Genomic DNA, 21,958 nt, shown 5'->3' with positions numbered 1-21,958 from the left:
TGTCAGATCATACGGGTCAGTATGGACCCAATAGAGTGTTTTATATATTTAATGTCTACATTTTGTTGCATAAAATCAATGCTATTTATCATTTTCAGTGATTTTAATGTTTTCCACATGTATGAGGATTGGTGCTAATTATCACTGGAATTTTTCTAAACATAATTGTGGGAAATATTTCCCACATATTTCCAATTAGTAACATAATCCACAGGAAACTTGGGAAAAAATAATACAAAGACCTTGAAATGTAAAACTTAAACTTTTTAAAAAGGTATTCCCAAATAGCAGTTGAGATCCTAGGTACAGGTCATCCTTTTTGACTGTACTAAAATTATATCCTTTTTTCTTTAAGGCAACAGCTTTTTTGGTCCCAGTGAAACCGGAATATTTTTTTGAGAATAAATCAGTCCTTCTTGCCATTCCACCTCTCTCCATCTGTAAAATGGAGCTTCTCTGAAATCTTGGGAGCATGTTGTTTCTATTACTCTTCATAATAGGTGAAAATGAGCAATGTGTTACCCATGATGTCTGTACATTGTTTTTCCTTGGGTTTTCATGATGTGATTGACCACATGTAAATATAATATCTATCAGTGCACTTAGTGTGAAAAAGAATTGTAGAAACCAACAAAGCCAGTTAGAGATTATGCTCTACTTATGTAAAGTACTGAATTTGTTTCTTTAAATGTTTATTTTCATGTTAGAAACAATCACACTTTGTTTGGATCTTCCTTTCCCCTATTGGAAGACACTGGAGTCAATTCACTGATTTTAATAAATTTTTAGAAGAAAAATGGTCAGAACTTCCCAGCCTCAGAAACTGAGTTGTAGGAAGAGGAATATTTGAAGAAGGATTCACGTTTATGAATTAGAAGTCTTTGTTGTGGCTGCTGGGGGCATGCAAATAAATATTGATTAACCTGTGCAGTGTAGTGCTGTACTCGCCTGCCTTCCATAGAGGCTAGGGCCGGGTTCTGGGGCCTCCTGGAGGCCCGTGGTTGGTGCAGAGTCAGGTGCATTTTTTGAGCTGCATCTGATTTAAGTTAAGGTCTTGTCATCCACCACCTGCTTCTCATTGCCCTGCTCTCCTCCCAGAGGTTGCCAGTTGAGTTTTTTAGGAGAGATATATGAATAGTCACTTCCTGTTTATTCCTGTCAGACTCGGTAGATGGTGGGATGCCTTTTAAAACACATGTTGAATCAAAACTGTTTCAGGTAGGGGACAGTTCTACCTGCTCAGCTCTGGTTGGTGCTGACCTGTGGGAGATACAAGGTAGAGGCAGTCAGGAGCAAGGACAGACAAATGGGGAAAGAGCTTCCTTAGCAGGTCATGTTTTAGTCCCAGGAGCCTTTCTGGTGACAAACATTCCAACAGGTACTTTCCACAATCCATTCTTGCCTTTCACCAGCTCCTCCATGTTCAACTGTGTCATATTTTACATATTTTTATAAATTGTTTGTTGCTCCTATTGTTTTTTTCTTTTTATTTAAGCATAAAATCTATTATATAATCTGTTCAATGCCAGATGAAATGAATTTTTTTTTCTTGGACATTAAAAAAAAATATATCCCTTTGCTTGCCAGCTGGTATTTCCTTGAGGTTTTTGGTGATCTGTTTCCATTTTGAAATAGGATGGATTCTCCATAACCTGATTCTGCTTTTTCAGCAGCAAGATTTAGCACATCACTTGTTCTTTTGGAAGACTCATCTGTTTCTTCCCTTGTACCTCTGTAGATAAAGCATCACATATTTTGTTGAACTTTCCTCTTCTTCTACGCTGTGTTGACTTAATATGCTTCCACTTAATAGAAGGATTTTGTCCAAAGGGTGTCACTTTTGTAATACGCCTTTTTCAGCATGAGTCACTTTTTTCTTATGCTGTTTCTGAAAAAGCTTTCGTGCTGTTCTGAAACTTTCCTGGCTGGGTTTAGACAAATCAGTTAAAACACAGAGTTAAAAGTACTTCTCTTACGTACTTGGAAAATGCAACATTTCAACCAATTCAGTAAATTTAACAATATTAAGAAGTTTGGCTTGCTACACTTTTTTAGCAAATAAAAATACTTCTGCTTTATGTATTTGTCTTAAAATCTGATCATGTGCAATTAATTTATCTTTAATCTGTTAAATTATTTTGGCATGAAGATTTAGCATCTGCAGCTATTTTACATTGAAACATGGGCTGCAGATGTTGGGTTTGGTTTTGTGCTGCCTCCTGCTTCCCCGTTCAGTAGCTGTGTGCTGCGGTAGGTAAGGTTGTCAGGAGAGGCAGGGAAGGAAGGGAGTTCCAGAGCAGGTGAGACCTTGTCTCTTAGAATAAAAAGGAATCTGAAATAATTGCAAAGTTGGACACGTGAAACAATTTCCTGCGTGGGACCTGCCCTCACTTCCCCGTTCTGTTTTTGTGAGAGGGAAGTCAGCCCATCCCTGCAGCTGTTGGACAGATAACTCAGAAATACATTCGTGGGTGCATCATGTGCTGCAGAACTGCTGCTCCTTCATCCCAGCAAAGGGCACGTTACCTTGTGAAACAAACACTGTGGTTTGCCTCTGCTCTCTGCTTCACCTTACAGGAAGCTTGTAAATTTTTGTTTTCATGCTATCTGACATGTGGTTTTATTTCCTCTGACAGAGTTTACATCAGAAGATACTGAGGGTGGTGTCTCCACCTAATTTTTATTGCATTTCATTTTTTGGTATATGCAGAAATGCATAAAATCAGGTGGTACACTGCTAATTTCCTCAGCCCTCTTGTATGGTGTCTCTTTTCATGCTGAACAAATCCATCAGAAGCTTGCCAACGCACACTTGGTGGTCTTTTTTTGATGCTTTAAAGACTTGCAGATTACTATTAAAACATAGCCTGTTAAGCATGTATGGGAAAACCTGTGAAAATCATTTAACAAGTTGAATGTCTGAAAAAGGCCCTCAAACCTTTTTATTACTGGCTGTAATTTCTTCCAAAAAATTATATTGTCATGTTACAGTTTGCAATGTTTAGGAGTTCTGGAAGCTTTAATGTTCACTGCAGTTGTTTTGATACCTATTGCTGTAGGACCTGATCATTACAAACCAAATAATTCAGACGTGTGTTTTGTACAAGGTGTGTACAGGTTCCTTTTTCTTTCCACCTGGGGAAGAAACAAAATCCCAGCACTGACTTTGTAAAACCTGAAAGAATGTCCCCAACTCCAGTTTAGTGCAGCAATGGCAAGGCAATTCTTGTCATGAATTACCAAATTCGTAATAGCAAATTTTTATCATTGTTATTATTGACAGCTCAAGGTAAGAGCTCGGTAAGGTGATAATCTTTATCTGCACCCACTTACCAATGATCAGGTGATGCACAATAATATGGTATCCTGTGGCACTCTGTTGCTGTGGCCAAGCCCTAGGAAGTGTCTTTAAAAACTTACAATTAAGAATTAATTGCATTTGAGTAGATTGTGAATATTTTCACCTCCTCAGTTAATATGGCCACTCACCTTCCCCAGACTGAAGTGGGATAAAAGCAGGATGTTGCAGACATGGGTATTTCATCATCACTTGCTCACGATGATTCAAAAAATACCATAGTTTTTAGAATAATACTTTAACAACAAGAGGGTGAAAGCAGCTTGTTGGAATCTCAAATTATCTTTTTATTATCTTGAGCAAATACTGTGCTGCTATTTCTGTTTTTCTGGATCAGTCCTGACACAGGCAGGGACATGGTATATCCTTTCAAAACGATGGTGAGATTGCACTGTTACTTGGAGACTTAGCCCCAAGGAAAAACTTGCTTTTTGCAATTGTTTGAGCTCCAACTACTCTTTTCAATATGTGGGCTACAAAACCTCCTACGGAATTGGGATCAGACCAGCACAGATTGACAACCTAAATTAAGCTTAATTCTCTCATGCAATTTAGGCCTCTTTTTCAACATTGTACCTGATAGAGCAGTTCTCCGGGACCAGTTCAGATGTTTAGATTAAGTAATTACTGCTTAGCCTGGCTGTGGGTGATGAACTGAAGGCTCTGTTTGCACTGCAGCATTCTTACGTTGCTGAAAACATGGAGCTCCTTTACCTCGGCAGGTACTTGGTTTTCTGAAGGAGTTGTCTTCATTAATTTATTTTAATCTGTTGATTTGGGTGGATCGCTCACTGTTATGTGTTTTAACAACAGTGTGTTTGTCCTCAGTTTGAAAGTCTGCAGTATCATACACAGTTCCATCAGATCTGAAACTCCTTAGTGTTTTTTTATGTTTTCCTAAGGGTTGAATCACTCACAAGTATTTCTTGTTTTCTTTTTCCCATCATTTCTTAAGTTTAATATCCTGTCCATCTGCATCTCTTAAGAGTCTAAAATGCTGCCTTGATGTTGTATAGTAGTTTCATGAGTTGTCAGGCCACATTTATCAGAGGATTGTTCTAAAGGCTTGTTCTCTGCTTACACCTCTTTGCTTGGCATGGGAACCTCTCTATGTGTTCCTAATGTGCCTATAGCTTATTGATTGAATTTTCAGATAACTGCTTCTTCTCTTCCACTAAAACACCAGAAAATTAAACACTCCTCCTTTCAGGAATTCCTCACACATAAACTGTTCTTCTAAAAAAAGCAAGCCAACCTCTTGTGGAAGATTACTTAGATATAATTTGTATGCAGGTTGTAAAAGGGGAATTTCCTCCCTGCTTTTGGAAAGTCTGACTGCATTTTAGATTGTCCAGTTCTTGCTGAATGTGTGTACAATTTAGTGCAGCTATCTTTGAGGATAGGTCTTCTATTTAGAACACGTTACAGCATTGCCCTTGATCTGCTGCTCCCTTTTTACTGTTGCAGTGACCCCACAGATCTGTGAAAGCAGGGAATTTAAAAGATCTAGGTGATGTTAGCTGATGGTTATAATCCTTCTTTAATAAGAAGGATTTATTTGTTGAAACTGTTCTACAACTTCAGGATATAAATTTATGACAAAGTACAAGCTTTGTACACTTTCCAGAACCAAGCAGCTCTTATCCAGAAAAAAGGTCAAACGTTCCCTTCTGATATTTGCATCATATTTCTTGAGCATTTTGAAGAGTGGGCTTGTTACATGATTTCCTTGAGGGATTCTGCTTTTGGCTTCTTCTGCAGGTTTCTCTCATCTGTTCTGCTCTGCTTTTGTATCAGCTGTTGAGAAGTTTTTCTATAATTGTCAGTTGCTCTTGTTAGGTGAGCTCCTGATTAATCTCATGACAGCAAAACTATTCACTGGTGACCTGTTGGTGCCTAAACCCCCCTGAAATAGAGAGTTAGAGAAGCATCTTGCTTTGAGTATTAACCAGGGAACCTATTTCCGTGCAACTTTGCTGCCTGGTGAAAAGGAAAAAAAAAAGTATTCCCCCCCCCCCCGATTTGTTTTGGTTGTTTTTTCCTAGAAGGATGATAACCGCCCCCCCCCCAAATAAAAATACAACAACAAAAAATCCCTGGAGATTCTCAAGAGTAATATGTGGAAATGTCATACACATAGCAAATTGTAACTTCATCTGCTTAAAAGAAGAAGAAATTTACAGTGTTAGCTGTCAACAAAATTCCTTTATCCTCTGATAGCCGTCAGCAGTGGTGGTGGCATAAATACCTATCCTAACTCCTGTGTTTATACAGGTTGAGGCATTGAAAAGTTGGAACAGTGTCTCTATGGTTTGGGAAACTGTGTATTACCTCAAATCATTGTGCTTCTAGACATGCTTGTAAATGAAAGTTAAATTAATGTTGTAAAATGACAAATTTGCCTTTTGTGCTGTATGCTCACTTGCTTAAGTGATTTTTGCCTCTTGTTATTGCTAAGAGGAAAAAGTCAAAATATTGCAAATCATTGGTGCTAATAGTATAAACAGTAGGAAAACGTGTAATTTTCTTTGGGATCAGAAAGATAAAGGCAAGAATAAACTTCTAATGAGCTTGGAAAATGTTGATTTTGTATCATACTGTTGGCAGAGTGTATAGACCAATGATTAATGGGTCATAATTGTACTCAATGCTGTAGATATTAGAAGTTGCTTGACTCAGTGCAGAACACTTACTGATTTTCAGAAAGAACTTAGAGAGAATGGAAAATATTCAAATTTTCCTGTTTATTTTAAGACAAGATATTTCACATAAGCTTATGTGCGGTTCATTTCATTTTTTTCCCACAAAATCTCTTGGCTATGCTCTTGCATTCTGGAGAATGATGATAGGTCCTATCAATTTTGTCACAATGCCAGAAAGGGCTTCCAACGACATTTTTTGGGTGGTCATTGAGATCAAGTCTGTATTTTTTTTTTTTAACTATAGACATCATCTGAGGCTGGAGTCAAATTCTCTCTGTAACAACAGAGTAGCGCAGTGCTCACGGAAGAGGGAAGAGTAGAAATAAACAGTTCCTGTGTGTTCATCACAGAGCAGTTTTGGAGTTTTGAGTGTGGGGGGGTTGCAGCTCAGCTCCTCCCTGCCCATCCCAAAGGCCAGGCAAACTCTCAGATGTTGCTGTTCCAGCTGAGCTTCAGTGAGTTCTGAGTCTCCAGTCCACATCTGGGAACCCTAAGATGTGTCTTGGGAGGCTGGGTCTGCACTCGTGTCTGCTGTAATGGGGAGCACGTCTGGAGCGCTGTAACTGAGTACAAACCCGCTGTGCTCATTCCCAGCATCCCAAGGACTCTGCTCCTAAGGACTGGCTTGGTGCTCTTCAAGCGATGCAGTTTAAAGAAACAAGAGTACCCATGTAGGAGCCCACTGATTGTAAAAATGGGTATAGCAATAAAAAGTGCTTATTTGGGTTTATTTACTCATTGTGGGATTTGCAACGGTAGTTCACCATCTAGTATGTGCTTCTTTCAAGGTTTCAGCAGGTTATGGGCAGATGACTTTGCTTGAATGACCACTTTGTATGGGTTTTGTTCTGCTTACGTTGCATGTCTGGTTATATTTTCAATTTGCAGAGTCTGTGAAGTGTTTGATGTATTTGTATAAACAATTTGATTTCTGAAAATATGTTCTGAATTAAATGCCAATGCTGTACAACAATACACTAACAACATTCTGAGACCATTTAAAGCCCTTTGTTTAGTAACACAATGAATGTCATTAGACTGTTACAGTAAGAATGTGAACATTAAAAACAGCTTGTAAAACGAAGAGTTTTTGAAATCTAGAATTATGGGGGATATCAACTTGGAGCATCTGCTTCTGTCTTTAATTTTTGAGTGAAATGTTTTCCTGTTGATTCTTGACAAATGTGTTTCCCATCAAATTGGGCATTCAGGTTTCAGTTTTGACAATCACACCTCAAAAACCAATTTTCAGTGCAAATTTTGAGATGAATGTTGAAAGCGTGAAATTAAAAGTTGCCGTTGTTTTTGTTTGCTTCTGAGTTGTGGTACTTAGGAGTCACGAGTTGCATCTTGCAGTCACACTGACTAGAAACACTTCATTTCCACTAAAATAAAAGCGAGTATTTTCATGGAATTGCATGTCATCAGAATAAAAATAAAAACAGAAACTTCTATAAGAGCATTAGATCTGCTAATATAAACTGTGTACATTTTTCCTCCACTTGCCTCTGTTCCCTGCCATTGTTTGTATTGGCATTTAGTCTGTACTTGTCCTTTGCTGCTGGAGTAGTCCAAGTTTTACTGAGCTGCTCAGTATAAACCTCATCCTGAGAGCTGGACCCTGTGAAGGCACATGAAGCAGAAATACAGGTGTAGCTCAGGAATGCAGGGGAACCTGCCTGGGATCTGTCGCTCAGATCACATTCAGACTTAACAAAAACAGGAGCTAGAGAGGCTCGGGAGGGGCTGCGCCCGTGTTCTCTGACTCCCCCTTTTCCTCTTTGCCTGTGCCAGTTATGCTTCCCTGTGTCCTGTCCCAAAGCTGTTCTGATTGTGTGGCAAGGCTGTTGGCTTGTGGCTAGAGAAGTATTTCCAGGTGTGCTGTCTACAAAGAAGAGTGCTCCGAAGCTCAGAGGGATAGAAATCTTCCATTGGGAACCCCTATTGCAGGGATTTATGCGCTATTTATATCTCCTTTTTCTTTGAAGCACTATAAAGTTTGGTGTGTTTGTAAAATTTTCAAGATCATTTTAACTGTTCCATTGTATAGTTTTGAGTGTGGTTCATTATTTTCTTTTTTCCCAATTGTTTCAAGATTGACAACTGAGACAAACAGTGCCACTCAGAAGAAAATAATTACAAACATTCTGTCTCCTTGAAAAACAGGTCTATACTTCGCATCTATGTGTGAAGTTTTGCAGTCAATAGAAAATGATACCAGTTCATGTGGAGCATTTGATAAATTGAATTTTCTTGATGTATCAACTACTTATTTGTTGTTAATAGTGTTGAACCATGAATAATTTACTGGCTTTCACTTTATAATCTGCAGTGTCTGCTAACTTTGAAGTTCAGTAGTCAATTTAAAGTTTGCAGGAGCTGAGTAATGATTCACCAGAGATTTTTGTGAGATATTTTGTCATCCATTTAAAGCTTGGAAAAGTCTGCTCTTGCAGCCATCTGGCAGTTCTTGGTTCTCTGGAGGAAAGAGAAGCCTTTTGATACAATAGATCAAAGCATTCTGCTTTTTCAGTGACTGATACCTATAAGTAACTTAGAAGTTTCTCAAAGTTATTTCACAATGCCTGTCTCATTTGCCAAGCTTTTGTATTGTAGCTACAATACAATACTGGCCATGAATTACATTTTAATTGTATTTGAATCATTATTTAGAAATTTCTGTTTGCAGCTGATTTACAGATCCAAGTGTTTTTATTAACCAAGAGGTTTTAAGTTTACCAAATATGCTGTTATGATTAATAACATTGATGCTAAATCTTGTTGCTCTTAGTGCTAATGGTTTAGGTAAGGGTACTCTCAGCAACTGTACTTGTGCTACACCATAAGCCTGACATATGGGTGTACCTGTCAAGGAATTTCAGAAATAGCTGATGTGTCTTGGCATGTGGCCTGTGTCATCCTAACTGTATATAGTCCTTAGTAACAGGTGAGCCTTATTACTTAACCATGCAAAGTACAGGTGACAGATGTGGTAAGTACCAGATATCCACTGACAAGTCCTTCTGACTTGCTGTTCTTTACATTAGGCGGCTTGGAGAAAGGAGAATACTTCTAAGATGCTGAATTTTTAAGTACTTAATAGTACTAGATACTAATACTTAAGTACTAGATAACTAATGTGGTACCAGATTTTCAGAAATAGAATGATGTGAATTTAGCGAAGGAATAGCTAATTTTTCACACATTAAAATTTGCTTGAACTTAGATTTAAAAGTGGCATTTAGATAGCAGAAGAAAATTCCACATACTTGTGCTTGTCATATAAGCATTTCAGTGAGCTATCCAGGATAGGTCTGGTGCTCTTTTGTTAAGTCCATAAACAATGATAAATTCGTAATTCCATACTTCACAAAGTTCCATGATTTAATGTTCTGCCTGCTGTAACTCTGGATCAGCTGCATGTGCTTACCTGACTGTTTATCTCCCTGTCTGCTCGACATGTGCTTCCTAGCAGCTACAGTTCAACATGTTTTTTCTTCTTTTTTTTTTTTTTTTTCCAGTGTGGGAACTTTGCTGTCTTGGTGGATGTTCATATTTTGCCTCAAGGCTCCATTAAAGACACCAGCTGGTTTTCAGATCATGAGAAAGAGGTACAACAAATATCAATTCTACTTCAAAAGTGTATGGCTGCAGGGAAAAAGTTGGTTTGCCTTAAACTGTTTGGGATTTTTTAGTGTTAGGAGAATATTGTTAGTTATACCTAACCATCAGCGGTTGCCATGGGACCCCTAAGTCAACCATATGTGCTTTTTGGGTCACAGCACATATGACCACTTTAAATTTGCTTTTTAATTTTTAAACTCTGTGTGTGTGCACATTCATGCATGCATGTATGCTGTGTGGATTCTTCTGACTTAACTTTTAATTGAAAAATATGTTTCTCATGAATGCTTGCGAATTATCCTGAGTGATATAAACCAGATTGTGGCAGGGATGATTTTTGTTTTATGAAATATCTTCCTAATAATTTTTTTTCCTCATTCTGAGAAGTGTAAATGACGTTGCATTTAGAGGGTGCAAGAAAACATAAATATGCAAGATAAACTGTAGTAGAACTGTTGCCTCTTATGAAAAGAAACTTCCATTATTTTTAAATGTGTCATGTGTATATCCTGATGAAATAGTGGAAAATCGGTGAGCAGCAAAATTGTGTCTGTGACTTTGATCAGACTGTGGAGAAATGGCAGAGGATCTTGTGCTGCGTTGCTGGCAGGAGCTTTCCCCTGTGTGTGGGAACGTGAGAAGTTCCCTGTTGAAAAGGAAGGCAGGACGTGTTTGGGATGCCTGTGGACTTTCCCGCAAGTCTCCCTTACGGTCATTTTCAGCAGATAGCTTCCCTAATAATGCCATCATTAACTTGTCACTGCACAGCTCCCCAGCCATCTCACAGTCGTACATTTCAATGGAATTAAAGGAACAATGCATTAATATCCTGAGGGAGCAAAAGCAGAGTATTTAGCAGCATGTGGTTCATCTGATTTGTGCTTTATGAGGCAGAGAAATAAGAAAATAGGGAAAATCGTTCAGATATATTGTTAATGACTAAATGAATGCTCATTACCTTTTCTATTTATAGCCAGTTTTACTCTCCTGGTTATCTGAGTTTTAAACGTTTTCAAAATGTATTTTGTAAGACTGCCAAAACAAAAGAGATTAATTTCAGGAAATTAACTCATGATTGATTTAATAAAGAGGCATGATAGGACAGTATTCAGTGCATTTCTGTGACTGCATGTTTCAAGAGAAGTACAAAGGTTGCATATTTTCAGCAACTGAGAAGTGTGAGTCAAATAGCTTTGCAATTCACTTCCTGAAAGTCCTGTGCAGAATCTCTGTGTGAGAGAAGAAAAGGTCCTAAAGAAAGATTATTCCGACATCTTTTATGAGAGCTTTTACATGTTCATCGCAGTGGTTTTCTGAATTTTTGTTGTTTCCAAACTCTGAAAAATGCTGGTGGTGGTGCAGCCCTGTCTGCCTGCCTGTGGGAAATGTGGATGCCTCTGTAACAAACACAGTTCCTGCTGATCCCCTGCTAACCCTGGCTGCAAGTCATCGGCTGGAGCACAAGGATGCTGGTGATGCTGTCCCCGCGGCCCTCTGGCTGCTGGCTCCTTGGAGCTCGTGCAGAGGGCAGGCTGGAGCAGCACCAGTGCCCAAGGCATGGCCCTGGTGTGAGGGAATACAGCTGGGTGTTGGAACGACCATCATGGCACGCTGCTGTGGCCAGCTGCGTGTGCAGGATTCTTGGGATTGCTGTGAGATGCTGCCCTTCCAATTTCCTTGCCCTTTCTTTCATACCCCTTTTCTCCTGGAAGGGCAAAGTCAAAGTTTTATCTTTGCTCTCTGAGGTCTGTATGGTTCTCTGTGGGGAGCCATTTAAATAACATTTCCATAAGGCTAACAAGTAAAATATGTTCCATGTAAATGAAGGAAGTGCAAGGTAATGTTTATTGCTGTGGAAGGAACCGAAGACACACCATGTGTCTGCTGCTTTCGAGACCTTCTCGTTCTAACCCCAGCACAGGCCCATGAAGGAATGTGTAATGGGAGCACTTTAATGAGTTAAACAGAAGGACAAGCAAATACAGAAACGTATAATTGTGCTCTACAAGCAGTAAGGAAAATGGATTTCTTACTACAAAGACAAAATGCTGGTTGGGATTGACTAATGTATATGCCCTGCTTTCATTTAGAGCAATGCATTAAAAAAAGTATTGTTCTGAGTACTTTCTACATTACTCAAAAGGAAATTTCAAGGCAAGACAGTTTAGATACTATTATATAATTTTATCTATTACCCTAACACATTACAGAGGTAAAATTATATTTTTGTGTGCCACAGAGTATCATTGCTGTGAGCACATAGTTATGAACAGAGGAAAGTGAGAATACTGAGGGAAAAGTCTCAAGTGTGTGTGTGTATTAAGCTTAAAACTTATTCTGGTATTCAAGAGATGATTTTTTGGTTTTTACTCTGAGTATTTTTTTTTCTGGGTAATTCTGGCAGAAGGTTTTGTTCTTCCTGAGTTGTATGTGGTTTTATTGTGCTTTGTTGAAGAAAGTATGAAAGATATGAACAGTTATGTTTAGGGGCAGAAAAATCTAAATTGATTAGAGCAATTGAGTTGCTGTGACCTAATTTGCTCAGTCTTACCCACCGCCCTGTCCCCCCCAAATTACTCAGAATTGGAGCAAAATATCTGTTGTGGTTTATAAGAATTGTTACACAGAAATAGTGTGTTGACAATTCCTGAGAGGATTTTTACTAAAATTTTGCTTAAATACCTAATGTTGTGATACATTTTTAACATGTATTTTTTTCCTGCTTTGCATGCATATGAAACTAATTTCTGATTTTAAAAAGTTAGTATTGTAATATAATGTATTTCATCTGCCAAGTAAGAATTTCATAATATACTTCCTCTTTTGTTCTTTAGAAAAATTGTTTGATTCCCGTCCTTGTTCCCATCCATTTCCTAATTCATGTGCTTCTCCTGTCAAAGTTTTTCCTTTTAATGGGAGAGGGAATAATTTTGTATTGGTTTCTGCTGTGTGCCTGTGGGCATTTCTGTAAATTTAGATCAAACCAGGCCAGTGGTTTCTCTTTCAGGAGGTCTGCAAGCTGCTAGAAGAAGTTGTTGCTTCAAGGGTCAAACACTACTTGGAGGCACCTAAGCAGCGTGGTCAGTGGAAGCCCACGGAACAGGGATCATCTGGGCCTTTGTTTCTTACTGGTAAAAGAAATTATTTCACTTAGTGTGCAAGAAAGTGCCATGGAAAATACTGTTCTTTATTTTTTCTGTGAAAAATTTGCCATCAGCAAGGCCTGAAATAGTTGATGTTTTGGTCTGGAATTACTTCAGCTATGTTAGTGAAAAAATTAAGTGGATTTTAATTGATTTTAATTTTCTGTGTTGCTTAAAAGTGAATATAATGCTGTACTATTAGTCTGAGAGCCTATCATTAGAACTAAAAAAAATTATTTATACCTTATAAAAATTATTTAGCCCTTGGTCCTGCAAAGTTGGTTGAAATCTTGCTGGTTAGTTAAATCTCTTTTCCACTCACCCATTTAGTGTAGAATTTTTAAGTACAGAAATAATATCTTCTCCTTTTACTTTTGGCAATCTGTTCAGTCTTAAAAAGTTGGTGTGATGTGATAAATGGCGTTTGTCATTTCACCAGTGCTACTGCAGGCCTGGCAGCAGCACCCGTGACCTTGGGAGTACAGAGATTAAGAGCCTTCACCCATTTTTTGTGTGTGTCAGGGTGTTGAGGCCAGCAGGTGCCATTTCAGTACATCCACACTTTAAGCTAGAGATCCTGATCAGTTTAGCTTGGGCCTTACTGCTAGATCAGCTTTGGGGCTAAATGGCTGCCAGTTTTTGTTAAACACCGTTTCATTGTTAGCGTAATGCTGGGGTTTACAATTGTTAGGCTTATCTGTTGGTCTTATATCATACCAGCAATTTATCTTTAAATAGCTCTTAGGAAAAAAATTACTGGTGTTTGTTACTAGCCTGGAGCAGGTTACAAACTTTTCTCAGAAAAGAGGGGCTGCAGTAGTAAAGCTCTGTGCTGGCCATGCAGTGCATGTGATTACATACTTACATTGGATCATCACTGTGCTCATAAATTTTACAATTCAACATCTATTATATGAACAGGTTCAATTGGGAACAAGTTCTTTGCCTCTTAAAATGCTTTCCATTGTTGAAAAAGGTGTATTCCTATAGAATGCTGATTGGTGGTTACAGCTTTACATGCTATTGTCAATAATAATGATAAAAGACAGGTTACATACTGTGTGGCTTAATATTGCAAAACTTTAGGCATATATGGGGGCCAGGTTCTTCTGGCATGACATGGGTTGTTTGCCACCTCTCAAGAACACAATGCCACATAAGCAAGACGTGCTTCAGGCCACTAAAAGATTTCCAAACCCTTTTCTTCCTTGCAAGTTGTAACTACATTTTATCCCTTTAAAATATTATTATTGTTTGTGAAGCACATGGACTTTCAGACCCCTGTACTTTTCTGATTGTGAGTGAGCATTACGGATGGTGGGATCAGAATTTCTAAGATCTGTTGGGGTTTTTTCTGTGTTTTCTTTTACGAAGGGATGTTTTTTATTATTTATTTTTAAAGTTTCCTGCCCTAATAAAAAGTAGGTTTCGAAAAAATTATGATTTTATAAGGTAAAACTGCCAGACATAATAGTTGTTTTTATCTACGTGCGTAGATACAGCACTAATTTAAGTGTGTTTGTTAGAATTCAGGATCTTCTTTTTCCTTTCATATCGTGAACTTTTCAGTAAAAATACTGGTGTGCTGTCCCAGGGTTGGGAGCTGATCTTCTGCTTGACTCTTCCCCTTGTTTCCTGAAAATTAAAAACTTAGGGATATGCATTTGAGGAGGTCATCAGTAATATCAGTGGCAGTGTTGGATTAAAGGATATTTACTTTGGATGAGGCAGAATGACTGTTCCATCAGTTTTCTGCAGTTAATCTCACCGTCATTAATTAACAATAAAGAACTAAAGGAAGAAAACAGGCTGTGATAACGAACATTCATGTTCAGCTTCACTTCCAAAGCCAACTCTTTCTTTTTCTCTCAGCCTGCTTTGCTCAAGGCTGTAATTTGTGAGAAAGGAGTGCTTTGTTCAAGCCCAAGAATCAAGTTTCTTCAAGTTCCCTTGGAGTCTGTTCTTACCTGGGAAGGAAATAACAGAATAGGTGGGTGTTCACTGGGGCAACGGGCCCTGCCTCTAAGGACTGACCCTTCCAGGTGAGCCCCAGGGCCAGGGGCTGCAGCAGCTGCCTCTTGTGCTGTGCCTCCTCTCCGGGATCACAGGCCCCGTTTGGGGCTGCGGGGGGTTTGTGTTGTGCTCACAGATGAAGTGCTTGGCTGGCAGGGTCTGTACCACACAAAGGAGTGCAGGAGCCCGGTGTGCTCCGCGGCGGTGCTGCTGGGAAAAGGCTTCAGCTGCAGCTCTTGTTGCCTTGGGAGCTTAGGAAGAGTTTCTGAGCTCTTCAAGCTCTGTGTGCTTTCTTCTGCTCCAAGTTATTCAAGTCTGCGTGGAGTTGCACTGCTGTAAACCCCCTGCTCTTGCAAGGAGGTGTGTACCTACAGAGGGATCCTTCACAGGATTATTAACTGCTTGCTTACTCTTTGCAGTGTCCCAGGTCAGCAGTCAACCCCTGGCTGTAGTTGCATCTTTTCAAGTCAATTTTAGCTAGTTTGCTGTACACACTGCAGGATGTATTCAACATTTCTTGAAAAGAGAATTATTAGACCAGTATTGATAAGATTTTAGACTACCTTTAATGTCAAGGCATGTTGTATTAGGTTTCATTTCAGAGCTAGAAGCCAAGCTACCTTAGACTTAAGTCTTCTACTTCCTTACTACTTACAACAATTTGAAGAGAAAATTTTCACCTCTCACAGCTTCTTTTTAGTACTAACATTATATTATGTTTAATACTAATACTGACACTACCTTTCATTTTTCGTGACACTTAATGCAAGTTACTTGTTAATTTACATTTCTTTTTCATTTGAGTTACACCCACACTGCAGTGTGTGGTGGGTCGCATACCAGCTCATTAGGAAATCTGTGGGTGTTACACGCAGGAGAAGAAAGAAAGAAGGAAAGAATGGAAAAATGAGAGAAAGTAGCCAAGACAAGCAAGTTCTTCCTATTCTTCCTTCTGTCTGAACAATTTCCACACCCTTCCCAAATGGCCAGTATGAACAATTTGCCAAAGTAAGCTTTAATTTAGTCTTTGGACCTAGGCTTTGGTATAAACTCCCTGTTTCTTGTGTTTAATTAATATCCAAATATGTTTGACTTTGGTTTATTTTATTTTTTTAAAGAGAAATTTAAAATGGGGTGGATTTTCAAAGGCTGAATTTTGCCTGCATCCAATCTGCATGGCCAAAATCAGGCAAGAAGGGCATCGGCCAGGTATGGCTTGTGATTGCATTATTTGAAGTTTCATGTTCCACAGAAAATGTCTGGTTTTGATCAAGAGCAGTGAGAATTAAGAGGAGACTACAGAGGTCTGAGTAGAGATATTAAATACAGGAGAAATGCCAAAGGGAGAACTGAAAACAATAAGGAAGAAGGTAAGGTTTACATGGGCTCAGAGGAAACAATAAGGAGAAGTGAAAAAAAAAATGTGGCTGATAGAAATGTCAATGTTAGAAATGGAAGGAAGGAAGAAGGTACGTTGTAAACTGACCTTCTTCCCCCTCTTGAGGGAGGAAGAAGTTAACTATGTTTTTCCTACAAGTAATTTTCAGACCTACTCTCATTCCTTCCCTAGCATCCTTGCTGTTTTTCTTGGCTTGAGGGTGGGACATTTTTGCTCTGATTTCAGATCTTTTTATTGTACAGTCTCTTCTACAGTGAAAATAATTAGAGAGCATGCTGTCACATGGCACAGTGAGCTCCCAGCTTGATTTTATCTGCTTTCCCTGGGACTCTGTGTACTTTTTAATATATTTTTAGCTTTCTTCTCTCATGAAATGGGGCTCAATATGATCATGTTTCCTGAGTCCATCTTTTCACCCAGTTGATTTTTGTGAATGTGGCTGTACTTAATTAACAGGTAGAAGTCTCAGACTTGAAACTCTGACATTAACTTCTGACAAGCTTACTAAAATGAGAAGAGGTACAAGAGCTGTTATGAGTAGTTCAATCTTACAAAGATCTGGAGTCAAAGTTCATGTCTTACTTAGTATAAAGAAAAACACATAAGATGCAATTTCATAAGAAAATACATTTCTCTTGCTTATGAAACAATTTTCTTGGCTCCTGCAAGCACAGTATACAATAAATCATGATGGTAAATATTCCAAACTCTTTTGGCCTTGCATTTTAATTTGAACATTATGATGTTTTTAAGGGAAACACCCTTTTCAGACTGCCCCAGTTTGCTTTAGGAGTGTTCGCTATTGCTGTAGGACATGAATTGTGGGAAATGCTTGTAGGGTATGTCCCACACTGTAATCCTGTAACAGCAAAACTGATGTATTCCCACCCTCCCAGCTGTTCACTCGTGCTCCTCTGCTGTGAAACTGTTTGGTTGGGTTTGAACCAGAATCTTTTCACTGGCCTTGCTTGAACAGCAGCTCTACAACGCTTCGATGGGTGCTGCCATAGGGGTCTGGGCAGGAGGCTGTCCTATGAACTTTGAGCTTTGGAGTTGCACATTGTAATAGCTGTCTCTCGAAAGAATTACATTGCAGCTTCTCTGCAATGGACTCATTCATGATTTGTGGCCAAGGCCTGCAGATCTGTGTGAACTTTAAACTTACATTCATCTGTCTTTGACAACAGAGCTCCGTGAAGTATGCAGTAACTTATGCAATAACTTATGAAAAATGTTTTGATTAGTATCTTGTACTTAAGATTTCCTGGTTTGGCTTTAGATTACTTCCCTTCCCCCGCCCCCCCACCCTGTTTTTTACAGCCAGATAATGGGGAATAAGGGTATCTTTTTTTAACCAAATCATTCTTCTTCTAGAGATCAAGGTTACGTATCTGAACTCTTTTTTTTTGTCATTTTGTTCATTTCTCAGGGTAATGGGCATTTGACAAGAACAAAAGAAATGTCTGTATTTACACACTCTTTGGGTGTTTTCTTTTTTTGTGATTTTTTTTCCCCTATCTTACCTTAGACTGTAATACAATAGAATTGGGCAAAATGCCAAGGGCAACAGAGATGGTCTAAGATGAAGAAATGCAATACAGGGGACAGTTACATGTGCCTGGACTCTTCAGCCTGGAAAATATATCAATTATATAAACCAAGATCTATGAAATCATTTCTTGTCTTGCCCTCTTCCAGTTTGAGAACAAGGGCGTATCAAATGAATGGAAATGCTTTGGTAGTTAGGAGAGCTGTGGAGATCTTTGCCAAAGGATAACAGATATGATAAAGGCTTTTGCTGCATCCACAGCAGCATGGGAGAGTATTCCAGGGAGGGGACAGAATCTCCTGTGGTGCTCTGAAGGCCTGAGCTGAGAGGGCTTGGAGCCTGGCAGAGTATCAGGGAGGTAACCACGTGCACTTGGCCCTTGTATTTTAGGTTCCCCTTGTAGGTGTTTGGCTGTAGGGACCTTTGGTCTTCCCCTGTGTGGCCTTCTTACCATTGTGCCCCTCTGAAACTGAGAGCAGTCAGAGTCAGTGGGGGTCAGAGGCTGTGAGGAGCTGCTGCACTGCCTGGACTGAAGCATCTGCCTGTGGAAGGATCCTCTGTGCTGACACTGATAGTGGCAGAGGCCTCAGCAGTGGCTGTCCCTGTTACATGGGACATTTGCAGCTGCAGCGCCAGCTGGGTTGAATGTGTTCTCCATATTTTGCTTCTTCCCCGGTGGCAGCTCCTCATGACATTATTTATGGTCTCGGGTAAGAAATGAAGTGTTGCACTTATTTTAAAGATGTCCTTAATAAAGTGTTTTATATAGGTAGTATTGGATCGAAAAAAGCAACAGGACAGTTGTTTAATTTGGTGTATTCTTGTGAAAAGGAAGAATTTGGTGTTGGTTTTGAAAACAGTCTTGATCTCTAGCCTTAAAATACCCTCTGACTTAATGCATTGTATCACTTTCTCTTGCTTTCATCTTATTTCCATTTGTTTGTCTCTTTTTCCCATATGACTTTTTTTATTTTATGAAAAGAAAAAATAGTATGGAAATGAGTCCTAGTTATGTGTGTGTGCAAAAAAAAAGTGTTTGCATGCACAAACAGCTACTCTCTTACATATCTATATGAGCTATAAAGGTCTTCCTTTATCATCCAAATATTTCTGCAGAGTGATTTTGCTGTTAGTACTACAGTTTATGCAATGACACATATATTTATGCAAATTTAAAGTTTATCTTTGGAGTTTTCTTTCTATAGTCAGGCAGAAAATCAGCATCCATTAATCATGTGTCTTTACAAAGTGGAGTGGTGTGTCTCAGTTTCTCAGAGTTGGCTGGAAGTTAATAGGTAATTTATCTCTATCAGTTAAAAATGAAGTTTAGGGTACTAGTTTGATGCAGGTGTTTCAAGTTAGGCAAGATGAACCCCACCTTTAATTTCTGATTTGATACTCACCTGAGAATATCAAAGTGACTCTCATCTAGGCCAGGGAACGTACCCTTGGAAAGAGCCCTTGGCATGCTTGTTCCAAGTGGGAATTCAGCATTTTTGGAGGGCACATGAAGGCAATTTGAAAATCTGTCCCTAAGCACTGTTTCTTACTTGACTGCCTTACTCTTATTTGCCGCATCTTTCCCTCTTGGAGGTGCTCATCCTGTGTGCTCTCTGTAGGTTTCCCAGCAGCTCCAGTCCCTTGGAATCAGGAATACAGAGGATGGATTCTCAGTGTCCAGCTCAGGGACCTGCTTTAGCACTGGGCACTAGCACTACATAGTTTGGGGTTTTTTGAGTGCTCACTGTTTTGGTTGAAATGTTTTGATTCTAAAAATTAACCAGGTTTAATAGCCTCCTTTGCCTTTAGTTCAACTGTACATTAAATGAGATTAAAAAAAAAAAAAAGGATTGATTCTTATATTGAAATTAACTATTGGGTTCCTTTTAAAAAACAAAGTGGTCTTTATTAAATGTTTCTAAAGAGAGCAATATTGTTTTGGTTAAAATGTTAGCAAGAAAGAATAGGGATTTGAAATAAAACCTAAAAGAAATGTGAATTCCCTAGAAATGTTCAGAGGAATTTACTTAATTGCAACCAGAAGTTTGACCTGGAAGTGTAACGCTTTGACCTTTTAGCTGTCTGGCTTCCTAAATGTGTTGTTTTGCTCTCTCTAAACTGTGAGAAAATCTCTTTTATACATCTTTAACCCTTGCCTTACCTAAAAGCCTCAGTAAAAGTCTGCAAGCAATCACTAGCAGAAGAGAAATCATCATGGTAATTTAAGAAAAAAAAAAGTCGTTGCAGCTATGTATTGAGCATTGAAGTCCTTTTTATTTTCATTTTAACTGGAAGTAATTGGGGGTATAATTTCACTGTTAAATATCAGGAGGAATTTCTTTTAAACTTTCCATGCTACCATATTACACAATAATACTCTCCTTTGTTCTTAAGTTTCATTATCATATGACCAAGGTAGAAATTACAGCTTTTAAAATTGCAAACATTTTTGTGGGGTTATTCATATTTGGAAAATTTTTATAAGGCTTTATGAGAATCTGTCCAGATAGAGATGGAGGGCCAATTCCTGAGAAAAATTATGCATCTTTTCTCTACGTTAGTCGTTTAGTGAGAGCAGTTCTGGGTGTTTGATTCACCACTGAGTACCAGGTATATTGTGGTTACTACACACAAAGTATTTCTGTGGACTACAAAGGCACAGTGGCATACCACAAACAAAACTAACCCCACAAAGCTTTGCAGGGCCCATGCCTTAATGTAGTAAAAAAAAGAGATAATTAAATAAAAATTTAGTCGTGTAGCAAATAATAAAGACTTCTTGAAAATGGGAGGAAAAAAATTCAGTGTAATCTTGGCTGTGTTGTGGACTTGGAACTTGATGTATCCATCAACTTCAGACAGATCAGAGATGTTCTAATGCACAGCAAATTACACATATTCAGGGAGAAGCTGTACTCCATATTCACTGTACTAATCCATGTTTAAATGCCAAAACTTTCTTTAGAAAGAATAGTAGATGACAGTTTTGTTTACTGAGTATCTTTCTCTTATTCCTTTAATTAAGACAGTTTTGTGGGGGATTTTTATGTGCACATGTATGGGTCGTAGGATATGGGCAGTGCTTGTCTTTTGTCTGCTGTTTTCTTGCCATGGCAAAAGAGAGGATTGTGGAGTTTGTCTTATGCATAAAAGACCTTAAATTTTCTATTTAGTTTTGAGGAAGAGGATGTTCTGTGTACTTCTGTTTTTTGCACTTGGCATCTGTTAAGGTGATGTCAGAAATGCAGGCTGCTGAGCTGTGCCATTCAGGTGGTCCCTTTTAACACCATGTTCTTGAGTGAGCTAAAATGAGTGGTTTTATACAAACCATTTTGCAATCTCCAGCTCCCTCTTGCACCAGAACCAGAGCTGAGCTGGTGGCAGTGGGGAGATGCTCCCAATCATGGTTGTTCTTGGTCTCTTTTAGTGGTATCCTCTTTGCATTAGAGCTCGTGAGAACTGAAGGACATCCAGATTTTTTTGAAATAGAGCCTTTCAGCAGCTGACTTAGTTAGGGTCTGTTTGCCAGCATTTAGAAAGAGAAAATACAGGAGGCTCTATTGTGGTACTTTCCACCTATTTGCTGTGCCCCAGAATTTCCTTCTGGTCTGAGTTGTTGCAAATCTAACAAGAGTCTATTGTGTGAAAAGAGAAAAACCTGTGAATCTCTGGCACAGCTTGCTTTGTTCAGACAACAGCATGAAACTGCAGGTTCAAGTCCACACATGTCTCTTAGAACTCATGTTCTTTTGAAGTGTCCTCTAGATGTTAGGGTAGGAAAGGAGTTATGACCATCAACATCTACCTCTTAGCTCCACTGGGATATCCTAACAGGAATCCTCAAAATAAAAAATTAAATAAAAGAATATTTTTTTGCTATATATCAAGATCTTTGAAGAAACGATGTTTTCATGTTTAAGCCACTTTTTTTTAAGTTCTGCTTAATATAGCTGCTCCAGGTTGGTGTTTCCCTCTCATTCTCTCCCATCATATCTCTAGTGGCAGTGGTGGGCTTTTTCACCAAGCCCAGAGGTGTTGTAGCCCTGTGATACGATATATTCCTGACACTTCTAGTGACCCTTGCCTAGAGACCTTGTTATTGGTGGAAGATGAAAGTCTTGGCAGCTGTAGGAGCTTTAGGGTTAAAACCCTTTCCTCTTGGGGGTGAAA

General features: G+C 38.9%; 1 protein-coding gene across 6 annotated transcripts in view; it reads left to right on the top strand.

Annotated features, from left to right (window-relative positions):
• The window catches only part of LOC121357063 (SLX4 interacting protein), an 83,862-nt gene that overhangs the window by 24,306 nt on the left and 37,598 nt on the right, over positions 1–21,958 (top strand). For all 6 annotated transcript variants that reach the window (XR_005955674.1, XR_005955673.1, XR_005955672.1 and 3 more), the window contains exons 4-5: positions 9,582–9,671; positions 12,692–12,815. Coding sequence is in view for 2 of the 6 variants with exons in the window: in XM_041474022.1 (XP_041329956.1) it covers positions 9,582–9,671; positions 12,692–12,815 (214 nt within the window). In the remaining 4 variants the exon portion in view is untranslated. The remainder of the gene's footprint in view (positions 1–9,581; positions 9,672–12,691; positions 12,816–21,958) is intronic.

Source organism: Pyrgilauda ruficollis, unplaced genomic scaffold, assembly GCF_017590135.1.
Source record: "Pyrgilauda ruficollis isolate IOZ18807 unplaced genomic scaffold, ASM1759013v1 scaffold31, whole genome shotgun sequence".
NCBI classification, from domain to species: domain Eukaryota; kingdom Metazoa; phylum Chordata; class Aves; order Passeriformes; family Passeridae; genus Pyrgilauda; species Pyrgilauda ruficollis.
Note: the sequence above shows the minus strand (reverse complement) of the source record. Positions and strands in the feature narration are given on the sequence as shown.